Below are 16,460 nucleotides of genomic sequence, written 5' to 3'. Positions count from 1 at the left end.
TCAAAAAATACACGTATAATGCCACGAAAAGTGCATGCAGACACTTCAGTTCGCAAGCATTGGTATGACAATGCAGTCACAAGTACACTGCAGAGCTTTAGCGCGTCTTTATGTGAAAACATCAGTATCAGATGGGGAGTGTCTGATGATTGCATATAGCGCTGAAGTTACTGCTCTTTACTATGCTTTCCTCTGCATGTCCTGGAGTACAAAAGAAACAGCATACAGCAACACGTGGGGACTGGCAATATTGGGGGAAAAAAACACGCAGTCGTATGTATCGTGATACACTGCAGAACTATAGCGCGTCTTTATATGAAAACAGCAGTGTCAGATGGGGTAGGAAAGGATCCTGAACGCGACTGAGACAATGAAAAGTGAATTTAAAAAAAAATAAAGCTAACCTTTACAAATATCATAAATTACACCGGCTGTTACAGACTGAAATCAAATGTATCTTTTTATTCTAAAATAGTGAAAATAACAACACTTCTCAAAAGGGAGTTGTGCAGGATCGATCTCATGACCTTCTGATTCCCAATCAGCGACTGATACTGTTGCGCCACGGAAGCAGTGATAGCTAATAAGTGTCAATGTCACACATTATGGCGGCTTTTTTTGGCGGTGGCTTTTTTTTTGTACCTTTTGTGAAAGTGTTTCTTTGATATTTGGACTTCAGGCTTCATACATTATATAGTTTATGCCTACATTTTGTCATTTGCTACTAGAATATATAAAACGTTTCTGTTTTAACAATGCGTTTACACAGATTGCTGTAGAAATGCAACACATATGAAATGCATGTGTTTCAAATAACAATCTATTATTTCTACTCTAAAACTCCACTTCACTCCCAGATAATCAATCAAGGCAAGAGCTGGGAAAAGCTTGTTTACGTTCTAAGTCGTTGGGGGGATGGAATAGCCGGCTGCTGGCAGCTTGTCTTTATCAGTACATTTAGATGACAAAAGACGCTGGCGGAGAGGTGAGAACGGTTTTAAGAAGCGATTTAAGGTGGGCCGGATCTACGAGTTTTTTCATAGGCTCTGGTAATTCTAGTGTTAATTACCATTCTTATCATTTCAGCCATTATTCTTTCTCAGCTGATTTCTAGCATTCCGTTTGGATTAAAGACCAGATGTCCACATGACCATCATCATCAAGTTCTTCCATGTGAACCCTGAATACCCTGAGGACTGACTGAGGTCATTGATGTTAGGTAGAATGCCTAGAGGGGGCTGGGTGGTCTCATGGCCTCGGACCCCCTGCAGATTTTGTTTTTTTTTCTCCAGCTGTCTGGAGTTTTTTTTTTTTCTGTCCTCCCTGGCCATCGGACCTTACTTTTATTCTATGTTAATTAGTACTGCCTAATTTTATTTTCTTATATATTTTGTCTTTTTGCTCTTTCTTCATCCTGTAAAGCACTTTGAGCTCCATAATTTGTATAAAAATGTGCTCTAGAAATAAATGTTGTTGTTGTTCCATTGCTCCAGTCCTGTCTTTAATTAATTCCACCAATAATTCTTAGCTGAGGGGGTGTCAAATCCCAAACCCTTGGCTTATGAAAAAGATAGATAGATAGATAGATAGATAGATAGATAGATAGATAGATAGATAGATAGATAGATAGATAGATAGATAGATAGATAGATAGATAGATAGATAGATAGATAGATAGATAGATAGATAGATATCTGACATACAGACAGATAGATAGATACTTTATTAATCCCAAGGGGAAATTCACATACTCCAGCAGCACCTTACTGATATAAAAAACAATATTAAATTAAACATTGACAATAATGCAGGTAAAAACAGACAATAACTTTGTAATAACTGGTGTTTTCTGGTTCATAAAAAATAAAGAATACTAGGGGGCTCTGCCCCCTGCTCGCTTTGCTCGCCAACCCTCAGGCGGGCGCTACGTGCTAGCCTTTTTGCAGTTCTGCTGCTTGGGTATGGGGATGCGGATGTACAATTTAAACAGATTGTTTTTTTGTTACACATGCATAATAGAACTAACTATTTTACATTACAGCGAGTAATTAACCATATTAAAAAATAGTAAAACATAATAATTTGAAAGTAAATTATGTTTCATGTTGCGTTCGAGGTATTCGTTGCGTAATATGGTTTCACAAGTAAGCCCGCGATTCGCTAGCGAATCGGAAATCTTAGAATGGCAATCAGTTTCTGTTCCGTCCGATATGTGGATGGATGACATATCATGGAGGGCGGGTGCGTCTGGGGAAATGTCATTTAATCCAATAAGCATATCTGTACTAAAGCGGTTTCGTTTTGTGGAGACGTGAGTCTGTTTGCCTTCGCTGACACCGACCATTTGAACAGGCTGTGTTGTTTCGGGGCCACCTACTGACTCTGGGAAGCCGCTGCGTCTGACTGTGGGGCGAGCGCCACTGCGCAATATGCGCCTCGGTGGGAAGCCGCTGCGTGAAGACATATCACGGAGGGTATATTCGGTGGTGTCTGTGTTTTCTTTGGTTTGAGCCGTGACTCCTTTCGCAAGCGCATCGTAGGTGTACGCGTTGTCACAGCATGGACCTTTGGGGATTCCGTACATCCGGTGAGCCCTGCGCCCATCTGGTTTACAACCTTCGGTTAGTAATATGGATTCTGTTTGGCTTAGAAATTAACACGCATATACTTTTTAAACGCTTACTGTAAAACTTCAGTAAAAACAATATTTGGAATGAACTTTTCGTCAATATAGCATTGAATTTTGATTCCGTGTTTGGACTTTCACCGTGACAATGCCACATATAACTGCCCGTGAGTGAATTTCATTTCTTTCTCTCTAATAAATAAACCGACATTTTCAAATGTTTGTCTCTGAGATTTTTTAATTGTCTTTGCAAAAGCTATTCTGACAGGAAACTGTTAACATTTTAATACGAATGGCATATCAAGATCTCCTTTGTTGTTCAATGTTATCCCTTGAAGATGTACTACATGATCTTTCTTGTCACCTGTTAAAATTTTACATGTCAGAATTGTTTGACCAATTTTCAGTACAACTAATCTTGTCCTATTGCATAGCCCATCACTCAGGCATAAATTACGCAATTACATTATGATACATCCTTCTTTCTACAGTAATTTGGCTGGTGGAAGACCAGACGGTGTTAACGGTTGTAGATATTCTTTGTGATATTGTAAGTTGATGTTTTCATCTTCCGCACCATCACCACCAACTGTTTCAGCAGAGTCTATTGATACACATTTAACCAATTTGCCGTGTAACCGATCAACATTTTTGGTGTTAATTCATTTGACTTCATTGTTTCTCAGTGCTAGGATTGCCCGAGTACTCATTTCTTCTGTTGATAACCCTTTGTTCCGAGCACATTTCTCTAGTTTTGATGTCACTACACTGATTACCTGTGTCATTCAGAATTGACTTTAACATACTGCTTATGGTTTACAAAGCCTTAAATAATCTCGCTCCATCTTATATATCGGAGTGTCTGACATCTTATATTCCAGATCATAACCTTAGACCTGCGCCACCACCACCTAATCAAAGCAAAGCACCATGATGTCCCTACATTGATGGATTAAAGGCCAGAAGTCCATGTGACCGTCATCATCAAGTCCTTCCATGAGAACCCTGAATATCATGAGGCCTGATTGAGATCATTATTGTTAGGTAGGAACAAGGAACCCCTGCAGATTTTATTTTTTCTCCAGCCGTCTGGAGTTTGTTTTTGTTTTTTTCTGTCCTCCCTGGCCATCGGACCTTACTTTTATTCTATGTTAATTAGTGTTCTCTTATTTTAATTCTTACTTTGTCTTTTTTCTCTTTCTTCATCATGTAAAGCACTTTGAGCTACATTATTTGTATGAAAATGTGCTATATAAATAAATGTTGGTGTTGTTTTGATGAAATTCTTCAATAAGATTTGGACATAATCTTCTTTAATTGGGAACATAAAGTGAAGAAAACGTTAAAATTTATAAGAGCTGAGAGAGCAGGAAGTGTGTCTGACAAAAGCATTCACACCAATGAGAGGTGAGAGGACTACGGGTGTGGTTTAAAATGGTTGAGAGGAGGGCGGGACTTGAAAAAATCTCATGGCCAAAGTCTCGATTTGTCTCAGGATGTTTTTATATAATAGAGAGATGTAGGCATAAGTCTTTTTAATCCTAACTCTTACATCTTAATGCTTAGTATAAAACAATGCTTACTTTCTCATGTGCTTATAATATTATTCTAGTACGTGTAAATTGCCAATTTTAAGAATACAATTTTCTATAACATCAGACTCATGCACCCTGGAATTTGGAATATACTGTATATTGGGCTCAGTCAGAATTAGAGCGAACATGCTGTCATTTATGAACAGACTGAAAATCTGTAAGGGATTATCTGTATATCTAATACTTCTCTTTGAGCCCAGTGAACAAACGGCAGCTTTGAAAGTTACCGGGCACATTCAAAGCAAAACCATCACCTTGGTATGCTTCACTAACACTTGAATCTGTCGTGCTGTCACTATCAGCTCCTAAAGAACTGTCACTGTTATCACACAGTAAATCACTTTTCTTCATCACACGCTTTACACGCCCATATTCAGCTTCCTCCTTCACTGCAAAGGCTGCATCAACACCCGCCCTCCGTCACCAGCCGCCGATAACTGGATGAATATATGTGGGCGGCTCGTGGTGGATGACTTTCTGTTTAAGAGTTAAAGGTTACAAGGGTTAAAAATTAGCACCAGGAATATTTAGTCAAAAAAATGAACTTCTTCTTAAAATATTTTGATTAATTCTGGGACCCCTGCAGCCCAGGATAGCCCTCCCTTGCATAAGTCTGGTTATTACGAAAATTTAAAATATTTTTATTAAGTTATTATTTTATTTCAGTTAGTCCTTTCAGATGCTTTATTAGTTTTGTTTAGTTTTAGTTTTTCATTTCAGTTCATTCATTTCAGGGGAAGTGATGGCTCTTAGGCTAGGGGTCTGCACTGGCAATCGGAAGGTTGCCAGTTCGAATCCCGTAAATGCCAAAAAGGGACTCTGCTCTGTTGGGCCCTTGAGCAAGGCCCTTAATCTGCAATTGCTGAGTGCTGTGAGAAGAGTGCTATATAAATGCAAAGAATTATTATTCAGTTGTGTTAATTATTTTATTTCAGTGTGCAAAATTTTTTTTTTAATAATAGTTTCAGTTTTGATTTTAGTTTTCTTTAACTGTAATAACCCTAATTAGAAATGGCACATAAAACTCAAAAACAGAACTAGAAACTCAAAGTAGGCCTCACAAACACAAAGCAGGCCTGGCCCTGAAACTGAAAAAAGGCCTAAAAACTCAAGGTAGGCTTCAATATAAAAGCTAGGCCTGGCCCAGAAACCTAAGCACAGGCCTGAAAATTCAATGTAGGTTTCAAAACACAAATGAGATCTTGCCCCAAAACATAAAAACAGGCCCAAAAATTCAATGTAGGCCTTGAAAAATACAACAAGAACCAGAAAACTGTAAATACACCTCAAAATACAAATTAGACCTGGTTCTGAAACTCAACACAGGCCTGAAAATGCTAAGTAGCCCTCAAAATATAAATGAGAAAAGGTCCTAAAACTAACAAACAGGCTTGAAAACTTAATTTAGACCCAAAAACAAAAAGTAGGTCTGGACCTGAAACTGAAAACAGGCCTAAACATTCAAAGTAGGCTAGAAAATAAAAATTAGAGATGACCCTGAAACTCAAACACAGGTCTGAAAACTCAATGTAGGCCTCCAAAAACACCAAGTAGTACTGACAATGAAACTGAAAACAGGCCTGAAAACTCAAAGTAGGCCTCAACATAAAAACTAGGCCTGGCCCTAAAATTTTACAAATCAGGTTTAAGGTCTGCACAGACCTGAAGACAATAACTGGTTTAAATTGGGCCCATTGTCACACCTGCAGGCCCCATTACATTAAAATAAGCGTTAGGGACTAATTAATGTGGAACATGATTGAAAAATATGAAAACCATTAATAAAAAACAGGATAGAAACTGACAAAAATATTTTTATTAACAAAAATAATAAACTAAATCAGGAATCAAGACCTGGCAACTTGAGTACAATCTGAGGGATATTTACCGATTCTAGGACTTTAATGAAGTGCAGGCTTTTGGGGAGGCTGACGTGAAGGGTTGTCTGGTAGGCGTCGTCCCCCGCATTGAACAGGGACATGCTGAGCGTCACTGTCTTTCCACTTCCAATTGCAAAATATCTTTTACCGGCTATAGACCTGCATAGACACAACAAACAAAGAATGAGTAAAAAGGCAGGTGGGTGGGACAGCAGTGGGAAGTGGACAGACACAAGACCTGAATACAAGTGATGGGGACAAGCAATACGGGGGTCCATATTGAGGCTTAGGGTGAAAACCAAAAGAAATGGGTTTTAACCCAGATATATATGGGAGGGTGTGTGTAACGGGACAGGTTAGTGCAGTGCAGTGAAGTTGAGAGAAAGAGAGAGAGAGAGAGAGAGAGATAGATCAGAAGGGGTGGAGCCTAAGAGAGGGAGAAAGGAGTTAAGCAAATGTGGGGCCTGAGAGAGAGAGAGAGAATAAAAAAGAGGGATATGTCAGAAGGGGTGGAGCCTGAAAGAGAGAGAAAGAATGAAAAAGAGATATAGGTCAGTAAAGGTTTAGCCTAGGAGAGAGAGAGAGAGAGAGAGGAGTTAAGCAAATGTGGAGCCAGAGAGAAAGAGAAAGCGAGAGAATGAAAAGAGAGATAGGTCAGAAGGGGTGAAGCCTGAGAGAGAGAGAGAATGAGAGAGAGAGAAATGTAAAGAAAGATGAGTCAGAAGGGGTGGAGCCTGAGAGAGAGGGGGATGGAGGAGTCTGAGGGAGAGAGAGGAGTCAGAGGAGGCGGATCCAGAGAGAGTCTCTTTACAGACTTCACATTGTAGATAAATCCTAACTTTCAGCAGACATCGCACTCCCTGTCCAGACTGACCATCTCCTGTTGAGATTTGTAAATGGCTAACTTCGCCTGTCCAAAGAGAAAATTTCCCATTTTACATTTAGTTTCATTCTCCTTATTCCCAGAAACACCAGGCAATGTAATTCTTCACATTTCTTTACATTTAATGTCATTGTCCACAAGCCTGTGTGCTGTTCAAATCCATCTGTGATGACTCTGCTCATCCCACATTATCTGCCATTTCTCCTACTTTGGTATCACTCCCGGTCTAATTCAGGTTGTTTTTCATATTCTTGTCATATTATTTCTACACATTAAAAAAGCAGCAGCCTCAGCATTGACCCCTGCTGAACAACACCGTTAATATCACCTATTTTTTCAAAGTTCTCCTTTGATTTGATCGCATATCCTTGACACATGTCACTTGGAAGGAAAAAAAGAAAAGGCGGGACTGGCAATAAATGACAACAACCAAGAAAGGGACAATGTGTACCGCTGAGAGAAAAAAGAGAACTGGAATTATTTTAGTCAGATGAAGTACTAGTCGTAATTGAACTTCAGGCTGAAATCAGAACCAGCAGCCACACTGTGGCCAATCAAGGAGCCCCAGCAGCTGACTGGCCATCCTGGAAGCAGTTGCTTGGGAGGCTGCCTGGTGTCCATCACAAGGCTATTTCAAGAATGTGAGAAGATGGTAGGGCAGCGTGGGGGACAAGGGCTGATGGGCAGGAGGAACTCGGCTGCAGTGCCTGCATTGCTCTGCCAGTCTACAAACACCCCCGCATCTCCACTCCCTTCACCTCCAAGTCACAGGCAGCTTTCTGGCTGATGCCACCGTTTCCATGGTATCACAGTGGCGATGGCCCCAGAGACAGGCAGCAGGTGCACTTCATGAGGGTGACAACTTACCACAAGGCCCCCTTTGTTGTGCTCTTTTCTTCATAGATGCTCATATTTCATTTCAGAAAAAAAAAGAAACTCAGCACTCCGGCAAAGCCTACAAAAGCAGAAAGGGCGGCCAGTGTTTTATTTTATTACAGTGCCACACATTAGGGTGGACAGCAATGCTGACAAGGGCTGGGAGCAAAACAAATAGCCGAGAGGAAGCAAATAGGAAATCCGCTGGCAAATCAACACTAGCTGACCCCTTCAGGAAGTCTGAAGACCCTGCAGTGCCTGGTCACCGGGGATAAGAGTGGACGGGATTGACGGGGGGGGGGGGGCGGTGGATTCTGGGGATTATTCCAAGCCAATAAAAGGAGACCCACACAAAGTGAGTGCTGCACAACTGTCATTGGACGGCACTGCTGGACATGAAGTTCATGCACAACAACACAACTTGCTTATAACTGCTGTCCAACTCATGTGCAGGTATAACCAGTATAGCGCCTTTACATGGCCTGTCAGCCTCACTAGTCCTCACACACTTGTAGGCTTGACAGAGAATTTGGTTGGAATTATTAAAACGATAGATAGATAGATAGATAGATAGATAGATAGATAGATAGATAGATAGATAGATAGATAGATAGATAGATAGATAGATAGATAGATAGATAGATAGATAGATAGATAGATAGATAGATAGATAGATAGATAGAGATATGAAAGGTGCTATAAAATAGAGATAGATAGATAGATAGATAGATAGATAGATAGATAGATAGATAGATAGATAGATAGATAGATAGATAGATAGATAGATAGATAGATAGATAGATAGACTGTCCATTCTGGTCAGACAGTGATTACAATGGACTGGTCACACTGGGCATCAGTATCAATGAACTGGTCACCCTTGCCAAGGTGTAATTGGGTTGATTTAACAGTCCTATTATTAATTATCAATGACTTGGCCATTCTGATCAAGGTGAAACTGGGAAAAGTTATCAATCAAGAATGACCAATTAAATGCTACAGGACTGGTCACTTTGACCATTGAATCAGTATTATTGAACTGGTCACTCTGATTAAGGTATAACTGGGATAAGTTACCAGTCCATAGTGACCAGTTCAAAGATACACGGCTGGTCACTCTGCCCAAGGTGTGCCTAGGATGACTTACCATTCCTGTCATTCCGTTATCAGTAAACTGGTCATTCCAACCAAGGTGAAACTGAGACAAGTCAACAATCAAGAATGACCAATTCAGAGATACAGGACCCAGTTACCGCTCAGGAGGCGTCCTGTCCATCTTTATGGGTCACATTCCCCCAATCCTGTCCAACAGATGGGTACCACTTTTGTGACAATCATTTGCTGGACAGGTAGGCTTTGGAAAAATTGTAGTCAAAATACAAAGAGCAGATCTTCAAGTGGGCAGACTGGCATCATTGTGAATAAGGAACATGAGCGGTACTTACTGTGGTAGGACAAACTCGGCGGACACTTGCAGGTTGGCAGAGCAGTTTTCCCAGACACAGTAGCGAGCAAACATGATCTGTGTTAAGAACAGAGAAGATGGAGTCAGCATTTAGGCAGAGAGCGGGGCACACACTGGCAAAGTCTTCAGTTAGGCCTGAGGAAGGCGTTGTTTTAGTATGCAGCACCAACTTGAACATCTGACTGGTATTTGTGACAATAGTGGTGTCTTGATCATGGGATGCACTCACCCGATGGATTTCCAATCACAAATATAAGTGGCCACAGTATTGTGCCGCTGTTGTCTTGTTCAAAAGGAGCAGCGTATTCAGACCACCTCCAGCACACACACCTGGCCTTGTGGGCACCAGAGTACCACAGATCTACTCTTTGTACCACAGAAGAGATCTGCTGATTTAAACATTAGGTGTATAATGTCTCAGGGTCTCCCAGGTGGTAGTGTGCACCTGGTGACCACAGTGGTTTTAATGTGACCCTCTGGGGTGTCTTCGCTCTTACTAACCAGACTTTGTATATGCACACTCCACTATTGTCACACTCGTTTGTCTAAAGCACACTTCCCATTGTCATTTATTGGAACTAGAAGATAACCTTGCCATATTCTAAATGCTGAGTCCACCCTCACTGTATTATAGCCACTGCCACTGCTATAAGAACCACACTATGAGTTAAGGACAGTACCACTGTCGTCAGACTATACCCCATTCGTTACAGATACTTCCACTGCTATAAGACCACACCCACTTTTGTCATGACCACTCCTACTGTCAGCAGATAACACACCTTATATTATAACCAATTCTACTGTTACCAGACCACCCCACATATAAAAGACACTTCCACTGTTATCAGCCTGCACCCTCAAATGTTATGGGCGCTTCTGTTGTCCTACTGTCACCAGATAACACAACCCATGTTATGGCCACTCCCTCTGTCATCGGTCCTAATCTCCAGAATTGTAACCCCTCCCACTGGAACCAAATAATCTAATGTGTTAAGAATACTTCCACGGTCATCAGGTCACACCCCCTTATTCTAAATACTGAGTCCACCGTCGCTGTATTATAACCACTCCCACTGCTATAAGAACACACCCCGTATTATGACGTCTCACACTATCATCAGATCACTCCACTATAATCAGACCACACTCTCTGTGCTGCTGCCACTCCTACTGGCATTAATAAAAATAATAATAGTAGTAGTAAAAATAATTTCATTCATATAGTACCTAGTCTACCCCATGTGTTAAGGACACTCCTACTGTTATCAGACCACACCCCTTTTCTTATGAACACTCCCACTGTCATAAAATAATGCACCCCATGTTATAACCCCTCTCACTGTAACCAAATAACCTAATGTGTTCGGGACACTCCCACGGTCATCAGGCCACACCCCCTTTTGTTCTGGGTGCTCCCATTACTATAAAACCATGTCCCCAGTGTCATTACCACTCTGACTGTCATCAAACCACCCTGTGTGTTAAGGACACTGTCATCAGTCTATACCCCGTTTGTTATGGACACTCCCACTACTATAAGACCACACCCACTTTTGTCATGACCACTCCTACTGTCAGCAGATAACACACCTCATATTATAACCAGTTCCACTGTTACCAGACCACCCCACATATAAAAGACACTTCCACTATTATCAGCCTGCACCCTCAATTGTTATGGCCACTCCCTCTGTCATCAGAACAAATCACTCCCACTGTCATCAGACTACCACTGTGACCACACCCTCTGTCATCAGGCCACACACCCTTTTGTTATAGCCACTTCCACTGTCATCAGACAACACATGACATGTCATGTCTACTCCTCCTTTCATCCTTTGTTATGATCATTTCTATTGTCATCAGATCATCCAATGTGTTATGGCCATTCCTACTTTGCAGACCACATCCCCATCTGTTATGACCCTGCACACTGTCATCATATAACCCCTTGTGTTAAGACCACCTTCACTATTATTAGACCACTCCCTCTCTATTATGGCCACTGCCATTGTCTTCAGAACATACCTCTAACTGCTGTGGTTCTGACCACTTCCATTGTTATCAAACCACACCCACTGTACTTAGACCACACCCTTTGTATTCTGAGCATGCTCAATTTCTATAACATTTGTAATGACCACAGTTGGTGTCTTGTGGGCAGATAGGTGTCATTAAAGTATGGCAGGGTCTCTCCCTGGACTTGATGCCAACCCTCTTGAGGCACAAACACTAAAGCCTAGAAGGCTGACACATTTTGGAGTTTGAGTGGCTCACTCAGGTGGCAGTACCTCATAACAGAGCATTGCCCCTTTATTCTACACAGTGCCTTCCTAACGTTATTCCCAAGTTTATAATTAGTGCTCCTTATTTAACTTTCCATCTCCTTTAAGTGCCATGAGATTTAAGGCTTTGTGCTCGTCACTCTCCTACAGGCAGTGGCCAGACATAAAAATGACCAAAAAAGGGGCTCACGTTATGCTGACCTGATTCATGAGACGATGGTCCTGACCCTCTTGCTGTTGGAGGATTGGCATAAGAGGAGGGAAGTGTCTGGCATTCTGGCTTTTCACAATGTGCTCACCAAGCTGGTAGGTCACTTCAAAGTGAATGGGGCTGAAGATGTCCCGGACTTCTTTCTAGAAAAAATATCACAAAAGGACAACATCAGGTCACCTGTGCATGCAATAAATGGATTACTAATAGAATCCAAAAAGGCTGTGATGACATAGGGGGTCTCAGGCAGACTTGGCAAAACCCAGAAGAATCCGACACAATAGGGTCACATGAAGAGTGCCAACCCTAAACTTGGCAATGTCCTTTACTGGTGCAAGCAAAATAACGTCACAACACCCACGTGACATGCGCGTTTGTATGGGGTCCCAGAATTTTAAAGGACTACAGGCCATGTGCCCACATTAAGGACACTGATTAGATTGTGGCAAACTCCTGCTGTCCACTGCACGAAGATGCAAGACCCATTCAAGCATTTCATACAAAGCAAAGAAATTGGACAAGATGGTGGCTGTTCAGAAATAGCAAGCCAGCCGTCCATACACTTTCTGAACCCACAACTTGAGTACATGGTCATGGTGGACTGGAGCCTACCCTGGTAGCACTGGGGAACAAGGCAGGGTCCGACTTGGAACAGGGCACCAAGCCCACTGCAGGACACTCTGACTGATGCCCTCATGAATTATGTCATCGATTACAGTAAAATGGACAGGCAGGGTCCCAAATACAACAGAGATTAAGGGGAGACAGGAGGATAGGAAAGGCAGAGAAATACACAGGAGGACTGATGGAAAAAGATGACAAAAAGATGAGTTGGCGCTGTGTACTAATGCCTTCTCTCTCAAAACTCTCTGGAGAACGGAAGACTGACAGGCGTTCCACCAATGACATTACGTCTGCTCTCCGCCCTCCTGGACCCCCCCCTGCCTGCCTGGATCCTCACAGGTTTGGATATCTTGAATTAGTTCTAAGTTGAGCTCTCGTCTGAAGAGATGCATCATTGAGCACATTTTGAGTGTACAACTTTGTAATTACCAGGGTGTCTTTGACTTAGTTTTGTCTCCTCTTCACGACAGACAGACAGACAGACAGACAGACAGACAGACAGACAGACAGACAGACAGACAGACAGACAGACAGACAGATAGATAGATAGATAGATAGATAGATAGATAGATAGATAGATAGATAGATAGATAGATCGATCGATCGATCGATCTACCTTGGGGCAAGAAAGTCTGATTCTGTTTCTCCAATATTAGCTTCTTTACACTGGCTGCCTGTCAGTTTTCTTGAATTGATTTTAAAATCTTGTTGCTAGTTTTAAAATCTTTACATGGGCTTGCTCCTGCCTATTTATCCGAATTATGAGTTTTACACCAGCCATTTAGAGTGCTTAGATCTTCTGGTCAGTTGTCTCTTGTTGTTCATCGTACCAAGTGTAAAACCAAGGGGGACAGCTGCTGCTCCTCGTCTGTGGAACTCTTTACCTCATTACATAAAGGAGTCGTCTACAATTGAACTGTTTAAAACAAAATTAAAGACTCATTTCTATTCACTTGCATTCCGTGACCTTCAGTAATACTGATGGTTTCCTCATTGTGATTATGTAACATTGCTTCTATTTATTATTTATTTTATGTTCATTTCTTTTATTTCTATTTATGTTATTCATGTTAATTGTATGTTTTTCTTTTATTCTATTTTTGTAAAGCACTTTGGCCACAGCATTCCTATGTTGCTTTAAATGTGCTACATAAATAAATTTGACATTGAATACATAGATAGATAGATAGATAGATAGATTGATAGATAGATAGATAGATAGATAGATAGATAGATAGATAGATAGATAGATAGATAGATAGATAGATAGATAGATAGATAGATAGATAGATAGATAGATAGATAGATAGATAGATAGATAGATAGATATTTGGTATAGTAGGCAGGGATAGATAGATAGAGTGCATCCGGAAAGTATTCACAGCGCATCACTTTTTCCACATTTTCTTATGTTACAGCCTTATTCCAAAATGGATTCAATTCATTTTTTTCCTCAGAATTCTACACACAACACCCCATAATGACAACGTGAAAAAAGTTTACTTGAGGTTTTTGCAAATTTGTTAAAAATAAAAAAAACGGAGAAATCCCATGTCCATAAGTATTCACAGCCTTTGCTCAATACTTTGTCGATGCACCTTTGGCAGCAATTCCAGCCTCAAGTCTTGTTGAATATGATGCCACAAGCTTGGCACACCTATCCCTGGCCAGTTTCTCCCATTCCTCTTTGCAGCACCTCTCAAGCTCCATCAGGTTGGATGGGAAGCGTCGGTGCACAGCCATTTTAAGATCTCTCCAGAGATGTTCAATCGGATTCAAGTGTGGGCTCTGGCTGGGCCACTCAAGGACATTCACAGAGTTGTCCTGAAGCCACTCCTTTGATATCCTGGCTGTGTGCTTAGGGTGGTTGTCCTGCTGAAAGATGAACCGTCGCCCCAGTCTGAGGTCAAGAGCGCTCTGGAGCAGGTTTTCATCCAGGATGTCTCTGTACATTGCTGCAGTCATCTTTCCCGTTATCCTGACTAGTCTCCAAGTTCCTGCCACTGAAAAACATCTCCACAGCATGATGCTGCCACCACCATGCTTCACTGTAGGGATGGTGCCAGGTTTCCCCCAAATGTGACGCCTGGCATTCACACCAAAGAGTTCAATCTTTGTCTCATCAGACCAGAGAATTTTCTTTCTCATGGTCTGAGAGTCCCTCAGGAGCCTTTTGGCAAACTCCAGGCGGGCTGCCATGTGCCTTTTACTAAGGAGTGGCATCCGTCTGGCCACTCTACCATACAGGCCTGATTGGTATATTGCTGCAAAGATGGTTGTCCTTCTGGAAGGTTCTCCTCTCTCCACAGAGGACCTCTGGAGCTCTGACAGAGTGACCATCGGGTTCTTGGTCACCTCCCTGACTAAGGCCCTTCTCCCCCGATCGCTCAGTTTAGATGGCCGGCCAGCTCTAGGAGTCCTGGTGGTTTCGAACTTCTTCCACTTACAGATGATGGAGGCCACTGTGCTCATTGGGACCTTCAAAGCAGCAGATATTTTTCTGTAACCTTCCCCAGATTTGTGCCTTGAGACAATCCTGTCTCGGAGGTCTACAGACAATTCCTTTGACTTCATGCTTGGTTTGTGCTCTGACATGAACTGTCAACTGTGGGACCTTCTATAGACAGGTGTGTGCCTTTCTAAATCATGTCCAGTCAACTGAATTTACCACAGGTGGACTCCAATGAAGCTGCAGAAACATCTCAAGGATGATCAGGGGAAACAGGATGCATCTGAGCTCAATTTCGAGCTTCATGGCAAAGGCTGTGAATACTTATGTACATGTGATTTCTCAACTTTTTTATTTTTAATAAATTTGCAAAAACCTCAAGTAAACTTTTTTCATGTTGTCATTATGGGGTGTTATGTGTAGAATTCTGAGGAAAAAAATGAATTTAATCCATTTTGGAATAAGGCTGTAACATAACAAAATGTGGAAAAAGTGATGCACTGTGAATACTTTCCGGATGCACTGTAGATAGATAGATAGATAGATAGATAGATAGATAGATAGATAGATAGATAGATAGATAGATAGATAGATAGATAGATAGATAGATAGATAGATAGATAGATAGATAGATATTTGGTATAGTAGGCAGGAATAGATGGACAGTAAATGAAGTGCACCATAGACTTTTTGCAGCACTACATGATTGACAGATGGACAGATCTGAATTGCTGAATGTAACATTTCTATTTAATTGGATGTTAAAGGCGCTTATTTTATATGTAGATAGTAAATGAACTACAGTATGTAACAGGTAGAGAGATACCCCGTCTTGTACTGGTTGGTACGTTTTTTTAAAACACCTGCAGATTTTGTATTCATCGTCTTCACTCGAACGTCTTCTTGTCCTAATGCTGAGTCTTGGGATTGGTACAAAGCCGCCAGGAGACACATGTGTGGGGAGAATTCCACAACTCCCAGAATTTCATGTCAAGCAGTCCAGCTGCTCACCTGCTGGGAAACTCTACTGTATTTTGTTTTCCACCAGATTCGCAGACAGAGATATGAAGGCACGATATGATACATGGTTGTCTTCCGGGGAGACAGTTCTTCAATTTGCCTTCTGTGCCTTTCTGTGGGCAGTGCCCGGGGAAGTTGATTTCTTCAACATGTTCGGCAGTCCTTTCTTTTTTCTTTCTTTCTTTTTCTTGCTTGCCGAGAGTGACAGCAGCTTTGCCATGACATACATGTGCCCCTGCCGGCTTTGCCGGTATTCCTGCTTTTCCTGTGACAAATTCCCCGTGAGGAGCTGATTAATCATGTAGATATGCAAATGAGATGCCCCTCTCCAGAACAGTCTGGGTCACGTTGGATTCATTTATCATGCTAATCTGATCCTGCCTCGATGGAAGAGGAGATTTACACGAGGATTTCACTTTTTTTTTTGTGTGTGTGGGTTTGTCACCAGATTTGCAAAGTTGCCCAGCAGGTGAGCAGCCAGACTACATCTCATGAAATTCTGGGAGTTGTAGAATTTTCCCCACATGTGTTTCTCTTGGCTGT

The 16,460-nt window shown here is 41.6% G+C and overlaps 1 protein-coding gene across 1 annotated transcript in view; it reads right to left on the bottom strand.

The window, feature by feature from the left end:
• The window catches only part of itga4 (integrin alpha 4), a 187,487-nt gene that overhangs the window by 32,636 nt on the left and 138,391 nt on the right, over positions 1-16,460 (bottom strand). The window contains exons 16-18 of the mRNA XM_028806210.2: positions 11,815-11,967; positions 9,306-9,382; positions 6,110-6,260 (exon numbers count right to left, since the gene is read on the bottom strand). Coding sequence (XP_028662043.2) covers positions 6,110-6,260; positions 9,306-9,382; positions 11,815-11,967 — 381 coding nt within the window. The remainder of the gene's footprint in view (positions 1-6,109; positions 6,261-9,305; positions 9,383-11,814; positions 11,968-16,460) is intronic.

This window comes from Erpetoichthys calabaricus, chromosome 8, assembly GCF_900747795.2.
Source record: "Erpetoichthys calabaricus chromosome 8, fErpCal1.3, whole genome shotgun sequence".
Taxonomy (NCBI): domain Eukaryota; kingdom Metazoa; phylum Chordata; class Cladistia; order Polypteriformes; family Polypteridae; genus Erpetoichthys; species Erpetoichthys calabaricus.
Note: the sequence above shows the minus strand (reverse complement) of the source record. Positions and strands in the feature narration are given on the sequence as shown.